This window comes from Electrophorus electricus, chromosome 25 (genome assembly GCF_041902795.1).
Source record: "Electrophorus electricus isolate QZ-2024a chromosome 25, ASM4190279v1, whole genome shotgun sequence".
NCBI lineage: Eukaryota > Metazoa > Chordata > Actinopteri > Gymnotiformes > Gymnotidae > Electrophorus > Electrophorus electricus.
This window is the reverse complement of record NC_137521.1, coordinates 2,066,356-2,085,000: the sequence shown is the minus strand read 5'-3', so window position 1 is coordinate 2,085,000 and position 18,645 is coordinate 2,066,356. Positions and strand designations below refer to the sequence as shown.

General features: G+C 48.7%; 1 protein-coding gene across 4 annotated transcripts in view; it reads right to left on the bottom strand.

Annotated features, from left to right (window-relative positions):
- The window catches only part of fbxl17 (F-box and leucine-rich repeat protein 17), a 171,471-nt gene that overhangs the window by 109,008 nt on the left and 43,818 nt on the right, over nt 1-18,645 (bottom strand). For 3 of the 4 annotated variants that reach the window (XM_081707612.1, XM_081707614.1, XM_026999750.3), the window contains exons 6-7: nt 13,255-13,362; nt 2,092-2,222 (exon numbers count right to left, since the gene is read on the bottom strand). In XM_081707612.1, coding sequence (XP_081563738.1) covers nt 2,092-2,222; nt 13,255-13,362 — 239 coding nt within the window. The remainder of the gene's footprint in view (nt 1-2,091; nt 2,223-13,254; nt 13,363-18,645) is intronic. The other variant, XM_081707613.1, reaches the window with a different exon arrangement.

The following is an 18,645-nucleotide window of genomic DNA, read 5'->3' as shown; positions in this document are numbered from 1 at the left end:
CAAGCTAGAGAAAAAAAAAAAGAAAAAGCAAGGGGAAATAAAAGAGGGAGGGAGTGTTTTTCCAGGTTTCCCCACTGCTGGCCTACCTCCTCAGAGAGCTGAAGTGCAGAAGGAAGCAGGTCGTGGGGTCGTCGAGATCTGCTACAGACAAAAGGGTAGCGCTCAAGCTCCCAAATGTCCAATAATGAGCTGGAATCTCAAAAACATTGCAGTTTCAGATGAACGCCTGGCGATTGGCCGGGGAAAGCAACTTGGAGCTGTAATTTGTGGAGAAACGCAAGATTTATCAACAGCCAGTGGAGCCGAGAACATCGTCTGTGAGCATCCAGGCATCGTCTGACCTTGGCTTCAGCGTGAGGTGCGAGGCATGTGTGCAGGTGTTGAGCCTTACCCAACACATGCTGGAGCTGGAACCGAGCACCTGGGCCGGATCGCACGTCAGCCTGGGCATGGGATCAGGCGGATATCCGTGATTTAGTGCTAGAGCTGTCTGAAGCCCTTAAAGAAGTGTGCTAAAAAGCAGACGGCTCGAATGAGCAGAGGAGCTTGAGACGCAGCCTAGTGGTGAGGAACACTTGCTTCTGCTCAAAGCGTGAAATCAGTCCCAGTTCCAGTCCAGTTCCCCCACTCTTGACTGTCACATTAGCCCTGTTATTATTTTGGCTGTTTGTTTGTTCGACCACACTACAAGATGTACTAACTAAACTTGACGGAAACAAACTCCTTGCCCAACGTAATAACATGAAAACGTAAAAACAAAACACTAGCCTAAGGCTTCCACAAAGATTCCAACAAATCGGCCCTCTCAGACCATCTGTGTCTTTCTTTTATATCCATTGGTTGTGTGGAATGGGAAAGCTATGAGCTTTTTATGCTTTAAAAATCTAATAAAAGGCACAACCTAATTGGTTTGGTTATAAAAGCTTTATAAAGAATGAGCATATGGTACTAACGCCTCCCCCCCCCCCCCCCCCGTCTGATCTTGTGCGCTTTATCGCAGTTGTGCGTGGCTTTAACGTTAAAGTCACAGGTTCTCTTTGAGGAAAGCGCAATAGCGCCGTCTGCGCTGAAGCGAAGCGTCACAAGGCCGGCGTCCGACAGGGGACGACACCCCGCTGACAACCATACCGGAGCTTCCGCGCAATAACAGACCGGCGGAGGAAACAATCGTTTAAAAATCCGTGTCAAAAGATTTGCTCTTGTGGTGGAAAGTTTAGGAGCCTCTCGTTTCATCACTGCGGCGCGGGCTTTGAAGAGGGCCGAGGCTACGAGGGCTTTGTGCGCTCGGCTTTTTGAGCCCCGGCTGCGTAAGTAACAGATACGGCTGACGCTCGTGAGCGACGATGGACTCTCTTCAACAAAGACCCGTGCCTGAACAGGTCCTGCCCAACAGCAAGGCCCTCACGTAGACAACTGTGACACATGCCGAAAGGGATAAAAGAGACACTTTTCCTAGTGTGGGACTCTGCTGTAAGGGAGACGGACAACCGCGAGACAATATCTTTTCTCAAGCTGTTCTCAGACGGATGAAAAGGAAATCACTTTGCGTAAATGGCACAGCGGAGTGGTGCACCTTCTGAACAGCGCACTGAATAAGCAGCAGGACACCTGATGTGGGGGATTAAATGGTTCAGTAACAGCTATATAAAGCACTATTAAGTCGCAAGTTCAGGTCAATTGAATTCAATATTTCCATTTAGTAAAACACGGAATTCGTTGACATGAATATATAAAACACTATAAAACATCTCACGCATGCAACACGCGCAGCAGTCGGTCAACAAAAAAAAATAAATTCTGCTGCCGTATAAAGCAGAAATCTCGATGCAAGGCCCTTTAGATATTCAGGATTACAGCCAATTCAGACAAATCATAAAAGCAGACGTTAGCGTAGTTTTACCCAAACCGATGAACGACTATTGCATTACAGTGAGCCTGTTCCAAGAAAGATTAGCGACATGCGTTCCAAGACCTCAGCAAACTGCATGGCTCGGCAAAACACTCAAGAGGTCGTAGGGTGCAGGATCGCAGGATTGGCATGGATTGCCGGGGCCCATCCAGGTGAGAGTGACCGTTTAGCGGAGCGCTCACCTGTCGTTGATGCTCCAGTTGAGGCAGAGGTTGAGCGAGCTGAGCTTCCGGCACTTTCTCACCACTTCCATCACTGTCTCGTTATTCAGCTCGGATATGTGTCGGAGATCCAGGCTGCTCAGGTTCCGCAGCTACGGTGGAGAAAACGAAAACACCGTGACACAGAGATCTATACATTGCATGTCACACACCCCAGCTATGCAGACATCTCCTGCTCAGCTCTTAGTGACAGGTGGATTAATGTTAGAATAGTTTTCACTGCATTTTGGCATTATGAAATAAAAGCATGAGAAGACCGCTCTGCAGAAAGCAGTAGCCGTTATATTGCATTAGTCCTAGGGTGGCTGTAATTAGCTTCATAACATGAGGATAAATGTTTGATCGTCACAGTTTGGTTTTGTGGCCTCATTTGTTTGTCTTTTCATGCAATAAAAAGCACTTGGGAACGTGCAGTAGTAGATGACTGCAATATTCTACTCTTCCACCAGCGTGTTAAACTTCACTATTCCCCTGGAAGTCATGAATTTCATCAAGGCAAACATTTGTTTTAATGAACAGACTAATGTTTTCAGTGGGAAAAAAAAGAAGGCAAATTTGGTTAAAAAAAAAAAAAAAAAAGATGGGGGGGAGCTCCAACTCATAATACAAAGTTACATTGATATTCTGGGACAAATAACCACAGTCCTATGAAATCTGCTTAATAGCTCTGATCTTAATGTTTCATTTGCAAGTAATAGCTTGTGCAAGGAGCCCTGGCCCCTAGAGTTAAAGCAACATTCTCCTGCTTAATAACAGACAGGCTTCGTTCCCTTTCATAAGTCTCTTCTTACTAATCACACCTCGAAATTACAGTTTGGGCAGCGTGAGACGCTATGGCGAAATTCTAATGGTCTCGGTTGAGGACTGAGGCCAGACAACTTTGGGAGCGGCCAGCCTACGAGGGGCATGGGGCTTCCAGTGCCTTCTGCCCTCAGACTAAGTGCTTTCCGTTGTCTCTGACGGAGAACCTGCTTACTAGATGCGACCACCTAACGGTCCTCACTGCGGCGATGCACTAGCCTGTGTGCGCATGTACGGTATGAAGTAATCGGGCTACGTTTCAAACAGAAACGGCTGCGACGCAACACGCTTTTCCGCTGGCGTCGGCTGGTGGCCGTTGGTCCACGCACAGTGTCGGTGTGTGAGAAGACCGACTCGTGGTTTAGAGCTGCAGCAGAAGCAGCAGTAACAAAACGGGTTCAAAACTTAAAACAAGGCCTACGAAAACTGTGATGGCAAAAAGCGAACACTCGTGGCCATAAACTGTTGCTGCAGATGGGAAGAAGAGCAGAGAGAGAGAGTGAAATTAACAGAATTATGAGACGCAGTCATCAAGGCAAGAGGAGGACCTCCCAAACACTAATAGCTTATAACAGCTTCTCGTTTCATGAGATTCTTTTGATGCGCATCAGTAATCACGCATACGTATCGTGTGCCGTGTTCATGTATACAACATATCGGTGACTAATGTGGCAACCCTTCCGTCTCTAACTATGGCCTCGTGTACAGTGAAGTACGCTTTGAGGTGAGCGACTCCATCTTCGTTGCGTTGCACTTTCCTCCGTCTCTTCTCTCCTGGATTCTCCGCAAAGCAATCGGCGGATCCACTTCGCACAAGATTACTAATCACCGTTCGGTCTTAGATCATCCGCCTTGGCGCTTCCCACGTCGCTCTGCACCTCGCCTGGTCCCTCTCACACCTCGTCCACACCACACCTTTTCCCACCACATCCCACACTGAGATTCCGCATATGGACAAGGCCGTCCGGAGGCGTCGCGTGTCGGGCCCTGGTCCAGAGGTGAGGCGGGAAGCCGCGGGAAAAGGAGGCTCAGGCCCGCCCGATTGCCCAGGCAGGGCGGGGGGGGAGGGGTTTGGGGGACGACGTTCCGCGCACCTGCAGCGCTGCTAGCCGAGGCCTTATTTGTCCAATTACGCCGTGGCTCCTCGAGCTCAAATCCGCGAGAAGGAAACGATGAGCTAAATCGGCCGCACGCTAATAAAAACATCGCTGCTGCGCGAGTCACCAGGACCGAGCCCTGTGCAGGGGGAGAGCGCGCGCCTTGGAAAAAAGTTGAGGGCTCCCTCGTCGCTGCGGACGTGTTCTAGTGACTGACTTTAATTAAAGTGGAGGGGCGAGAGAGGTTCGGTCCCCGGACCGCAAGACAAAACACTAACCAGCAACGCCAGGGGCTGCACTGACCCGCTTGGACCTTGGCCAGAAACACGGGAGGAGGGAGCAGCACACAGAGGGGAGGCGGAGCCGCCGGACACGGCTGAGGATGCAGCTGAGGCTGAACGCCCCATCACCCCTGCTCCATCACCCCTGCTCCATCACCCCTGCTCCATCACCCCTGCCCCATCACCCCTGCCCCATCACCCCTGCTCCATCACCCCTGCTCCATCACCCCTGCTCCATCACCCCTGCTCCATCACCCCTGCTCCATCCCCTCAGAGAAAAGAAGAAAAATAAATAATCAGCATTTGTTGGAAATGGGTAATTATTGTAGATTCAGCATCCTGCCTCCCTGGATGGAGAAATGCACCACCTGGGGGGCAGTTCATTCACAGACAGAATTATGTCACGCTGTCACATAACGGCATCTAATTATCCGAATCTCTCTGGCCCAGAACACACTATACTACGCAGTATCTACACACACATAGCTTTGCACAGCCAAAATGCTGTGCAAAGGCACAGCACAAACACACGCGCGCAGACGTATCTGAGCTGCAGTCTTCGTACGCCCCAGTGACCAACTGCGTATCGAACGCTTAAATTATTCATGGAGAGATGTGATCGCATTGTTTGCAAAACAAAAGGGCACCAAGACAGGAAACCTGCAAATAAGCAAGGAGCCGTGCACCACCACGGAGCCTCTGCTGCTCCCACGCTCTCTCGCTCTCTCCTTCTCTCTCTCATTCTCTCTGACAATAGAGAGCTGTTTTCTGTCACCACAGTAGTAGCAGTAACCGCACACACAAACAAATCCCCCACTCAGTTCCAACGCTGAGCTCATCCTACTTTCATGCTACCTTTCTGCATTTTTTATTTGTTTATTCACCCACTCCCCCTGCAAACCCCCCCCCCCCACCCATCCACCCACCCTTAATGCATTTCCCAGCCAAACAAGTGGCTTGAGGCAGGACATCAGTAACATACAGTAAGATAAATCTGCCTGCTCACACACTACAACAAGCATGCGATATTCATAAATTCACAGACACACCCACACAGGCGGAGCGGCACGCTGAAGCAAACTTTTTTTTTTTACTTCCATGCTACCCCATAAAGGCAGAGGGGGTGCTAGGGGGTGTGATTGCCCACTAATGCCCCGGCAGCGGGGGTGTGTGGGGAAAGCCATCACGGCACGGTAACTGTAAGCCCCTCTCCTGCTGTACGCACACTCTGCCGCTTCCGCTGCTGAATATGAATGCATAACTATGGCATGGCTGTGCATGAAATCAGCCTCTCCAAAAGAAGAAACCCACCTCCGCCACAATACACACACACGCACGCACACACACGCACGCACGCTCACACACACACACACACGTGCGCACTCCGGGCTTGCACCGCAGTCTCACTGTTTTAAATATGCTCTCCTGGGAGTGGGGAACTTTACATTCTAGCAAATATGGCCAAAGACTCCCCAAATACCCCCTATTGAAAACAACTCTAGCCCAAATTGCTAAATTAGCTAAATTTGTCACACTTCAAAAAAATAATTTTTGTATTAATGCATTTTCTTTAATCATTTGATAGATTATAATCGATTCCCTTTTAGGGGTGCTGATTTTAAGGCCTCTCCAAATTCATCAACTTCAGTGCCACGTCGTGTGTTTCGGGGACTCATTAATTTCTCCGGCGCGCAACGGAAAAAGGGGCCTGGCAGATGAAGTTGGCAGGGGACTGCGCGGAAGTGGCGTTGCGCTCCGAGGCGGCTGCCAGCGCGCGTAATTATTCAACGTGTTAATAAAAACACGGGGAACTTGTGAAATGCAGCTGTTCCCTGGCCCAGCCCAGTGCCCCGGCCCTATCTGAAAACTCCCAGAATTAATTACCTCCCAGGGCTTAAGAACAGGCCATAGTGGGCATTTATTAACTCTAAGTTCTGTAATATATTATTGGGAGTGGGTGGAGGGGGGCCGGGTGCAAATAAATAAAGGGCGAGTTTAAAAAAAAATTTTTTTTTTAAAGGTTTGGGCAGACTTAGTGCACTGCAGGAAAATGGAGGCTGTATTTCCTGGCCACTCAGGTGCAGAGAGGTCCAGGGCCATAACATTCCCTGCGGTCTCTTAACAAATAAAAAGAGAGCGCCCATTCCAAAATCAATATTAACGTAATCATATAACGTGGAAGATGTCTACCATTGTTCATTCAAACTGCATTCGAATGATTGAGAGGGCTACGCGGAAATCAATATTATTATGTATAATATATAAAACACATGTGAAATGCATGGAGAAATAATGACATCCGGGCAAAAAACGGCAGCTTGTGCAGGAACAATATATTAATAAACCTAATGGATTAATAGATTAATAAATGAGTGCTGTTTTGCCAAAAAGGAAACAGTCCCCCCCCCCCACTATTAAACCTGTATTTTCCCAGTGAAACCTTATGCTTGAATATTACTAGGCTCGAATCTCACCTACAGTGTCTTATTTGGAAAACAGGATATGTTCTGCTAAAGTGGAGGGGGAAAAACACTCGAAAAGCGCTATGTAATGAGGGAGTCTAATTACTGTGTAACGCTGCTCTCGCATGAAGAAAAGAGAGATGGAAGCACTTGCGTCAGAACAGTGGCCTGCATGATAAAATGAGTGGTCAGTTTCCAGCCACGACTAGACATGACAGCATTTATTTGCTTTGAATCTGCTGCCTGGTGCTGGCAGGACATTTCGGAGTTGCTCAGGACAAGTTAATGGAGTGCTAAGAGCACGAGTGGCCAAGCGCTGTAAAGGGCCCGGGGCCACTGGCAGCCCCCACCGTGAACAAAAAAACCCCCAAAAAACAAAAAAACCTGTTTTGGGGTTCCACTTAAATTAAGTGCTGATAATGGCCTCAGCCAGTCATACAGAGACGAATACAATTTGAACTTTTCAGGGCTGGTAACACAAACACACACACACACACACACACACAGACACACAGAGATGCAATAATGAAATGATGGCAAGTTATCACCAAGTGTCACCAGATGTGGCATCCTTAGGGGCTGTTGAACAGAAAGGAATGCATCACTGACTCAGAGACCCAGACCCGGATACTAGTTTGCTCGGTATGATTACAAAGGCACACACATGCCCTGTCCATGGGCCAGCATAGTAACAAAAACAAAAAAACTCTAAGAAATAGAACGCCTGGGCTCCCCACCAACCTGAACATCAAATGCCACACGGCTCTCAGTTCCAATTCCCCTGTCAAACTGCATTGTTCCACTTGCCTTCAGTGATTTCTTTTTTTTTGCTGTGTTTTTCCTTTTTTTCCCCTTTCAGTGAGCTTTGTGCAAGCGGGCCTGTTTCCATGGAGTTACCCAATGCTTCTACTCCTCGCTGTTTTTTTCTGACAGGTCTTTCTAGCGGAGAAATGACTTACAGGTCATTCTCCACATGTGAAGGAGTGAAGTCTAACGGTCTATATTCAGATGAAAGCAGCGTGGTCTAAGACTAAAACATGGCAAAGTCTTCAAATGCAAGAACGCCTTGCATGTCAAACGTAGCCTACGCCGTCATAACGGGTAATACAGTCCAGCTTTGTGCCACAGTTGGACCAAATATTCCCTTCACGAAATTAAGAGAAGACAGAAGTGGGACGTTTCATCTTCTCTTGGGATGCGGAGTTGGTCTGTTGTTTGTTTTTATGCATGAGGTAGGATGAACAGTCTTCACCGCAGGTGACCACGCTTACTGGACAGGCGGTGCCACTGCGCCGGAATGTGGGAAGCAGAGGGAGCTTTCCACAAATATGTCAGTCATTTCTCTTCCAGTGAATTGCAAAGGCGCGGCAAAGCGTGTGACGAAGCGGGATTTACTGCTTCCTTCCTCGGCAGCCAACCAAACACGCTCCACTCCAGAGTGAGAGAGAGAGAGACCGAGAGGGGGGTAGCGAGAGAGAGAGTGCTCTGAATCCAGACAACGTGGCTTCTGGCTGAGGCTATCTGACGTATATACTGAGACGATGCAGCATGGTGATCCATTATGAATCGAGTGTTGAGGGGGCGGGGCTGCATAAGGACATGGCAACGCCTCTCAAGTGTGAGGATAGCGTGAAGGTCAAACCACCTCTGCCCCTCAAAGAGTAAGGCTTAGACCACCTCTGATCCTCTAAGACTAAGGCCAGACAAAATCTGGTCCTCCAGAACTAAAGCCAGACCACCTCTGATCCTCTAGGACTAAAGCCAGACCACCTTTGGTCTTGCAGACAGGGTAGATCACCTCTAGTCATTCCAAACTAAAGCTAGACCATCTCTGGGCCTCCTGGAGTAAAGCGAGACAATCTCTGGGGCTCCTGGAGTAAAGTAACACCATCTCTGGTCCTGCAGGACTAAGGCTAGACCATCTCTGGTCCTGCAGGACTAAGGCTAGACCATCTCTGGTCCTCCTGGACTAAGGCTAGACCATCTCTGGTCCTCCTGGACTAAGGCTAGACCATCTCTGGTCCTCCAGGACTAAGACTAGATAGACCATCTCTTGGCCTTCTGAACTAAGACTAGACCATGTCTGGGCCTCCTGGAGTAAGGCTAGCCAACCTCTGGTTCTCCTGGACTTAGGCCAGGTCACACAGCTTGCTCCCATCTACTGCCCAGCTACCGTGAGCAAGGTTGACAGAGTAAAATCCACCAAGACAAGTGCTGCCTGGCACTGTAGAAGCGTTCCGCACCCTTCTGCTCCTCTAGGCTGGATCCCTTTTTCAGGAATATACACAGACGACATCCCTGGAGATCACACGCAGAAAGACATCCAGACACGGTGCCAAGGACACAATACCTCAACAATAGCATAATAAGCTGCTTGCACCCTTTGAGCACAAACATGGCCTCATCTTTCACTTTCTGTTCCCTCCTTCATTCCTCTCTTTTACACACTTTAAACCAAACCCAGTCTCTCTCGTTCTCTGCTCGTGAAGTCCACTCTCTGTCCCACTCTCCTCCTCATCGTCCTGCGTGCCTGCTCCGCGGGGCACAGGCTAAAATGGGGCTCGGACCCAGAGGGGTACATAATGAAAGCCTTTTGACCAACTTAGCTGCAGCTTTTTCTGATCCCCCCACCCCCCACCCCGTAAGTTTGAAGAGTCAGCCAAGAAGGTGGGTTTTTTTTGGGGGGGGGGGGGGTTGTACGCTGCAGAATTTTTCTTCCTCTGGCTGCTGGCTGTGAATAAACTGATTAGAATAACGTCCCCCACCTCTGGTGCCTCCACCCCACTCCTCATCCCTCATGTATTTTGGGGGTTATCACTCCACGCAAGGTTGGCTCAAAGGCCGCCGGCAGCCTGTTTATTTTGCCTTTCCCAGTCGGTGACAGGAGATAAGAGACGAGTGGCTCGCTCCAGCCAGTGGAAAAGGACAGAGAGAAAGAGAGAGAAGGATTGGGGGAATGAGAGAGGAGAGAGAGAGACTGAATCATGGGGCGAAAGGCGGGGGGGAGATAGGCCCTTCCCCATAAAGAGAGAGAGAGAGAGAGAGAGAGAGAGAGAGAGAGAGAGAGAGAGAGAGAGAGAGAGAGTGAGAGAGAGAGAGAGAGAGAGAGAGAGAGAGAGAGAGAGAGAGAGAGAGAGAGAGAGAGAGAGAGAGAGAGAGAGAGAGAGAGAGAGAGAGAGAGAGTGTAAAACCAAGTGAGTGGATGGTCTAACTGTCAACACACACTGCTCCCCATCCAGCTGAACACACACACACACACACACACACACACACTCCCCCACCACCACAAACCACACAAACACAGTCTAAACACGCCAGTCTGCCTTGCAGTGGTTATTTGTGCCGGGTCTCAATTAGAGAAACGCTGATGAGAACACCGTGTGGCACCCAGGCTGTTTACCCAGACGTTCAATTTGTTGACAAGAGCTTTTAAGAGAGGATGGAAAAGTGTTGAGGACACTAGCTGTAAGATGTCTGATCTCATATGGAATATATAATAAATGACTCATCTATTAAATATTCCTATAAACATACTTATCTATTAAAAATCGTAACGATCTCAGTGAACACACTAACTGAAAGATAATAAATCACCCTGAACTAAAATAAATACTGAACGTGTTCTACCACGACTGTTTTCCTTCACATGTTTTCCACCACTGAATTTAGGGAAGAAAAATTAGGTCAGTAAAACTAGCTACTAAAATAATCATCGTATACTGTCGGCAAAATATTTGAATCGCGAGCAAAAACCCCAAAAATTCAATAGTCAGGGTCAATTAGCCTTTTTCCCATCAGGCTAAGCGAGCCGGGCCTGGAGGCTGTCCCTGAGAATCCTCTGGCCGGCTCAGATGTTCGGGAGAGAGGCCCGGGTTCTGTCTGCTCATTTTACCAGAGCTCAGCAGAACTGAACAGGCTTGCGGGTTTCAAATTAAGAACAGAGCTGGCAAAGATTTGAGCTGCTTTATTACAGTCACGGGTTGGCCTTGTCTGATGCCTTCAGGAAGTATTCCTCAGACTTCCGCTTTCACCTTCATCGAAACGGACCCCTCCCACCTACCCAAACGCACGCGCACGCGCGCACTTCTCAGCACAATGTCACAATTCCGGAGGGAGTGTGCAAGATTGATGGGCAAGGGAAGGGAAAGTCGTTAAAATGAAGGGCCATCTGAAAAATGAGCGGAAACAAAGTCTGGCTAAAACGGGGCAGGCTGAGACGCTTCCACGATGCAGTAGGAACGTGTGAGGGGGTCCGGGCGACGATCTATAGGTGCGCCAGGACGAAGCTGCAAAGGTCCAAGTAATTAAAGCCCAAGACAAATTCTTCACTTATTTTTTTCCTTTTTTGCTCCTGGTAGCATTTGCTAGCAACGCGAGGTGCGGTCCGATCTCGTCTGTGAGCTACGAGAAGGAGGCGCCAGAAGGGCAGGTGCAAAGATCAGAGCAGCAGCGACTCCTGCACGGACGTTAATAAAGTCACCAACATTAGCAAATAATACCCCAAAAACACTCCGCAGGAACACGCCGCAGAGCTGTCTTCTAGCTGCTCCAGCCCCGTTCTGCTCCGAGAAAGCTCGCGGAGACGTTTGGCGCGACGCAGCGCCACCGGAAGCCGAAAGCGCCAGAGGGCCGCGAAAAGGCCAACAGCGCCCGCGGCGGGACAGGCGGCCACACTCCCTCCTCCCTCGCCTTCTTTCGGCGAGCTCGGGGCTGCTTAATGCAAATTAAGAGATATGCGAGGAAGCATTAAAAGCAGCCGGCCGCCTCCTCCGTCCGGCTTGGGCTGCGGAAGCCGGGCTGGGGGTCGGACGGGTTCCGGGTCCGGAGGGTCATCAGCGATTCCACACCTGAACGAGACTCATTTCGCCCGCTGATTACAGACAGGGCCCGAGCTCGGGAATTTCGCTCTCCGAACGGGTGCTTCCGGCAGGATCGGGAGATGGGGGGAAGGGGGGGGGACCCGCGCCGAGCCGTTTGACGGACACGCACTCCTCTCCCGCCGAGTACCGACCCCATCCGTCTGTAAAAGAAAAAACGCGAGCCTTTGCTCAGCCATTCACTTTGTGTTATTTTGTGTTGCTTGATAGACTGCATCTTCTACTGGGTTTTTTGTTGTTGGGTTTTTTTTTGTCTTCCAAATGCAAGGACTCGGTAAGTATCAGCAGGCACTGAGGCTGTGATCTGCTGAATAAAGCAGGTCCCTCTGGTGGAGAGGGAGCTTATTTCCCATTCAGGGCTCAGGAGCCAAATGAAATGGAAATAAAAACCCAGGGAGAGAACTCCAAGCAAAGCAAGGTGGAAGTGGGACCTCATTTCAATAATTGTTATGCCACATAATGCCCCCACCAAGTGAATTGTATAATGTGACGATATTTTTAGGGCCATCCTACATTATGAAAATAAGACCCGTAGCAGTCGGAAGTTTCTCTTCATCGCTCAAGGCTACAAATCAGCAAATCAGCACTTAGGTAAGCGGTGTCCTTGCAATGTGACAACGAACTTAACACCGTTTTCTTAAGACGTGCCCCATTATATATTATAATCAACTAAAGCAATTAAGGCATTTTTGACTAAAGTGACTAAAGCACTTTCTAACAACGAGCCCAATACTGTGCGTTAGGAGTACTACGCAGAACTAAAGCAATTAAGACATTTCTGTTACAAATAATACTCTTTCTAACAATTAAGCTCAATATTGCTTCTGTTAGGGAGTACATGACCCTATATTCATAAGAACTACAGCAATTAAAGCATTATTGTTTCAAATAATTCTTTCAACAACAGCGCACGCAAAGATTATTAGCACAGGTCCGCTCTTCTACAACAGAAGACTTTTTCAGGTTTCTTCGTTTTTAGGGGCGTGACCTTTTTGGTCAGTTGACCAAAGCATGTGAGTTTGTAATCCACGTTTAATTACATTTCAAGAGGGTGCCATTAATCACGGGTTCCACGTGAGAAGCGAGTATGAGAGGTGGTGCACGCAAACAAAAGGAATATCATTACCTTATCCTTTCCAGTCAGGCAATTATGGCCGTGCTTTTGATCTGACGGTGAGAGAGATATCTTAAACCACGGAACTCGCTCTCATTAGCATGGTAATGCACAAACAGCAGGGTGTTCTCAGAACGGCTGCGTTTTGCGATTCACCTCATTACACTTTAATGAGATTTAAAAGTAAAAGAGAAAACTTCAACCGATGTTTGAGTAATCTCTGGAAAAGGATTTAGGTTAGCGTGGGGCAAGACTCATTACCTGCACCAAGGAGGTGTGTGTTGACCTTCCTCTAATCAGTCTGATTACTGGCAAATGCCTAATCACTCAGTAATACAAAGAAATGTCACCTTCTGAGATTTGATGCAAGTATCGCTTTCAAATTTCCCCCATTATCTGTTTTGGTGAGCAACAGGGAGAGAGAGCCTGCGCTCGCTGATATCAGACATGGCTGACTGGACATCCCTGACGCATCTGTACAACAGTACTCACCCTGGTGAGATGTATGACCCCCTGTGAGGTCACCGAGCAGCCCATGAAGCCCACAAACTGCAGCTCGGGACAGTTCTCGGCAAACGCCCGCACCGATCTGTCTGTCACCTGGCCAGAGAGAAGACAGGAGACCTTAAGGATGACGTGTAAAGCAAAATACATGCAAATCGTACATTCGGCACTGGCCTACTGAGTAAAATAAATGCCCAGCAAGGTCATTATCCAACGTGAGTGTGTAGCTATTATACAGCATGTTGACATAAGAAGCGCGTTTATATTTAAGTATAAACGTGTCTACATTTATACTGGCATTTACGTGCAAAGGAATTCGGCCTTGGCTCCAGGGAGAACGCTACCCAAAACAAACATGGAACACAGGAAATCTATACGCTGTGTAGTGTGTGCGCATGTGTGCCTCCTCTATAGGTCAGTACTGAGTAGCAAATGACAAACAGCACTGGAGGCAGCAACCCTGCGCCGCGCGGGTCACGTGGGCTCTCCCTGCGCCGCGCGGGTCACGTGGGCTCTCCCTGCGCCGTGCGTGTCACTGCCTACGGACCTGAGATCAATCCTCACTAGCCAGTGAACTGATGCTTTGTATGCGGGTGGGTGGGTCTGTGTGTGTGTGTGTGTGTGTGTGTGTGTGTGTGTGTGTTAGTAGGGAAAGGAAGTGGCAATTGGGGGGGAATGAGAGTGTGTTATTAGCGCAGTGCCTACAGCCTGCTCCATCATCACAGCCCTTTACACGCTGGCAACACTGAGACCCACCCATGGCTTTGAACCCGAGGCAAACGGACCTCAGACTCGGAGAAAAGGCCAAATAAAAGCGCTGGACAGTGTGCGCCACGTGGCGCTCTTTTAATCCATCAACCCTTCGGCACTTACCGAGCTCATTCAAAACAGAAGCGAAGTGAAAGCAGCCCTTTATGAATTTCTAATCGATAAGGAGTCGGGAGGTGTCGCGAGGTAGCCTTCTGATTACCCACGTTCTGTTATTCCCCCACACACAACCAACAAAGAATAACGATAGCCAATGAAAGAAGCTTTTGCTCAGAGAAAATAGCCACCCCCCACCCCCGTTTAATGTTTCTATTTCAAAACATTTCATCAACGTGCACAAAATGCCATCTCGTCTGCCTCGGCTGCCCCATTTGAAATGGCGAGCCGAATAAAAGCCGGCGAACATCAAAACGGCCGCGAGATGTTGGCGGCTCGACCTCCGCTGGCTGCCGTTCCCTCTGTGGCAGCAGAGTGCGAGGGACACCAGGGTTTGCTTTTCAGAGAGCGGAACTGCTCCATTAGAAAGAAAGCTTTCATTAAGTTTGAGGCTTATATTGGATTTCAATGAAGCGGACAGGTCACTTCACTATTGCTTCTTATCGTAAAAATAAACCACGTTCCGACTCCGGGCTGAACTTCTAATGCCACGCGCGGCCGTTAAAGTGTAGGGGAAGAAGGTCTGGTTTTGGGGCCTGTTGAAAAGGAGGTTTGAATCAAAGTATTTTCGCTTTGTGCAGAGTATCTTGTGCAAGAGAGCGATGGGAAGGCGAATGCAAACACGCAAATTATGTTGAAAACATTTCTAGCCTGAACGGCTGGAAATCAAATCTGAGAAGGACCAAACCAGGTCAATGAGGCGCACGTTTAAATAAGATTTCAATGACTGTGCCCGCAACAAAAGCGCGAAAGTCAAGCATACAGCACATTCTTTCATTTTGATCTATAGAAACAGTGATGGCTTATGCTCCGCTGGAAAGCAGGAAAAAACAAAACAAAAAAACTAAATATCTTCATTTTACTGGTCCAGCCCTTAACTATGCCACAAACACACATTAATTACTTTTGGTTGTCCAGACTCTTCTCTTGGGCCACCACCTGCTATCTTAAAAGGTCATCTAGAAGAATTTGAGGAAGATGGAGGACCCGGAGGGGAGGAATTAAGAGAGCACCTCATCTATCATCCACCAGTGCAGTCCCATTCACCTCCTTGTTCTCCTTGGTCCGGGACTATTTCTCAGCCAGGTGGTGACAAGCTCTTACTCCTTGCCCTGATGCTCCTGGACGTGGGAAGGGTGGTTGGTGTTACAGGGTCAGTAAGTCCTCCCTCCCCATATCCGTCCGGCAAACTCCGGCTTGAGGCGCTCAAATTAAACGGTTCCTCCGGGCCGCTCTCTCGCGCCTCCGTGGACTTGTTTGAAGGCGCACAGCAGGATCCACGCAACCCCAACAAAACGACTCAATAAGCAACCGTGAGAGGTCGCGCTCCGGGTCAACAAAGGCTCTAACGGCACGGGTGAACTCCAGGCCGCGGGCGTAGCGCTCTGTTCTCCGGCTCGGGCCCCGTGCTCCAGCGTTATGTTTCCAATAAAACGGCATGTGGCCTTCCTACACTCCGTCACGCAGTTAGCCACGTTCTACGGGACTCTGTTCCAGGGAGCCTGGCAGCTTTAGTGCTCTGGGAAGCACAGTCGGTTTAATAATGACGTTACAGAGTGGACTACAACTCATACGTCCAGAGAGTCAAGCAGCCTTGAGTCGTAAAGCATGTGTTAGGAGCCTTCAGAAATGCTTCAGTTACAACTTATTAAAATGCCTGAACGATGATGATTGTGCACCTATATGAGCTGTATTAAACAGTCGACGGAAAACACAAATCATGCCATGTTGTCTCCCCAACCCCGGCTTTTGCAAAATGTGCTAAAAAAGTGCACGTTCCCGAAGTTCATGGATCACTTTGTATGTATGATACTGTTGCTGATGCACGAACGCTGCAGACAAAACCAACAGCTGAACACATATTTTTACACTTGGTGGACTATAACGCAAATAAAACAAAAAGTTTCACAAAGGCCAACAAATCAAGTCTAATCAATGCTCATGGATGCCATCATGTTTCCAAGTGCCATTAAATGAGACTCACTCACTCAAGGGCAACATAATTAGCTTTAGCATGTGAAATCATTATGTAGCAGCAAAAAGAGCTTGTTCAGTTTATAGTAGATGGAGAAGTTGAATTTAAACCAGCTGGGCTTCCTGCGGGGCAGATATATTTGAAGACACACTTCTCTCAAAAGCAATATATCTACTCCTTTTCATAATCCGACTAATTCTGGTTTGTTCCGAGTTATTATGAGAAAGGTCTTATATATAAAAAAGTAATCTTAGGAATAAGTCATCTTATGAAAAACAACACTTGGCTGAAATTCCCCTTTTAATATATCCACTGACTAAAGAAGCAGCCCAGCTGGCCTGAATTCAACATGTCTATCCCATTACTGTTAAATTAACAATCTCCCTTTTTTCCACAGATATCCCTTAAAGCAATTAGAAGAGTTATTTTGCTAGAATACTTGTTAAAGGTTAAGAAGCTCATGACCAGCCAATTTAATCATCCCAAGAATCTGAGTACTATATCGTCTGAGGACAGAGGAGACCAGCCAGACTCACGGTTAACTCGGAGTGGTGGCGCAGCAGGGAAACAGAAGAGGTAAGAGGGAATGCCGAACAAGAGGGAAAAGGCATGGATGAGTTGTGGCGGCACGGCGGTCCGAAAGGTCGAAGGGTGACAGCAAAAAGAAACACAGACGCACAGCTGCACAATCGAGCAGACAGAACCCAAACTCTCGCCCTCAGACGTGCTTCCCTTACGCCATTCACAGCAGCATGGGAAAAACGGCAGAATTTGGGAATTAAAATGCGATCCAACGAACGATCGCACTGTGGCAAGGGAATGAGCGGTAATGAAGGGCCCAAAAAAATAAAAGATCGCCTCTATGAGACGTAAGACTTCACTTATGTTATTAATTCTTTCTTTGGACTGAAAACTGAGATCCAACGCAGACACCACAATAATGATAACATTAGGTTGGTCATCAAAGCCCACAGGGGCATCAGTCCAACTACTGCCTCAAACATCCAGCACACTTCTGCTTTCTGATGGCTTTCATTACAGAGAATATACCTCTTATCTAGAACGCCTGCCTTTCAGCTCTCTGTATTCAGCCAAACATCTCCCAGCGGGGGCGAGGAAGACCGCAGACGCGACGGCGGAGGTTCCTCGGGGCTCCTTATTTGAATATTGCGCAAGCCGCCAAAGAGGTCCTGTGGGGGCAATTAAACCCACCTACAGAGAGGCTACTGAGACGACCTGTACATAAGACAAGTCAGCCTGCTCACAGAGATGTGCTAGTTTTATTATGTTGGGTACGTTACGGGGGTTACTGGAGATCCGAGGACATCTCCCTTTAGCCATGCTTAACAGTACAAGCCAGGCCATTTCGGAACGTCAGCGGAGGCCGAGCCGATTGAGTGTGGCGTTTAACAACGCCCACTCATGCCGCGAAGACAAAGCACGCGCGTTTTCAGCGCTTTATCTTGGCTTTCTTAACGAGGCGCTAAAACTGACGATTCTCCTTGCCAAAATGTACGGAAAGAAACCGCACCAAGGAGTTGAAAGTGCTGATCGCTTTTTCTTTTTGTTTTAAACCTGCGGTGCAAGGCCTCTGCTCCTCCGCCTCGCTTCCGTTCTCTGCTCTTCCCACCCACGGAGAAGAAAAGCACTCTGGGACGAGCAAATAAATAGTGCCAGACACGGGGCCTGAAAGAACCAACTCAGCGGCCCCGAGCCTGGCTAATTCGTGGGGCTTTATCAATGAGATGGATTGCGTTCCCTCTCTGTGGGTCAGCCGGAGAGTGATCAATCAGGTTAATTGAGTGCTCTGCCCCCCCTCCACTCCACCCCACTGCCAAAAGCCTCCACACAGGGGAGATTGGGAGTAGGGCTGTTTGCGTGGGTAATGAGCTCGTCGGGGGAGGGTTCATTTGTAAACCTTCTAAGGGCCAGCGTAGGTTTGCTGGAGGGGTAGCGGAGGGGGACCTTATCCCCCCCAACTTCAACACGCGGGTAGTGGGCAGTCATTCTCCGTGCTAGAGATCAGACGCGCATCACGCCACACGGCCACCATAGCGTGCCCCGCAAACGCCGCCGCCAGCGTGTTAGCGTCGCGTCAACAGGGCTGGCGTGCGGAAATGTAAAGGCCGTGCGTGTTAAACATGGAGATGTAGGTAACAAGTGGTGTGCGACTGTGTGGCCATGTGTGTGTCCCTTGAGGCCACATAGAGGAATCTGGAATCTCGTTCTAGCTCACGAAGCAATTGCAAGTTTTCTCATTAGCTGACCAAGAAACACCCTGATGACGCCCCCCTCTTCTGGCCTGGACACACACACACACACACACACACACACACACTTACTTTCAAATGTACACGCACATGCATGCGCGAGCATATACACACACGCGCACACACACACACCCACTCCCTCTTAATTATGCCGAGGGGAATAATTATCAATTAACACCATGGCGCTAATTAACAAACTCTACGTTCAAC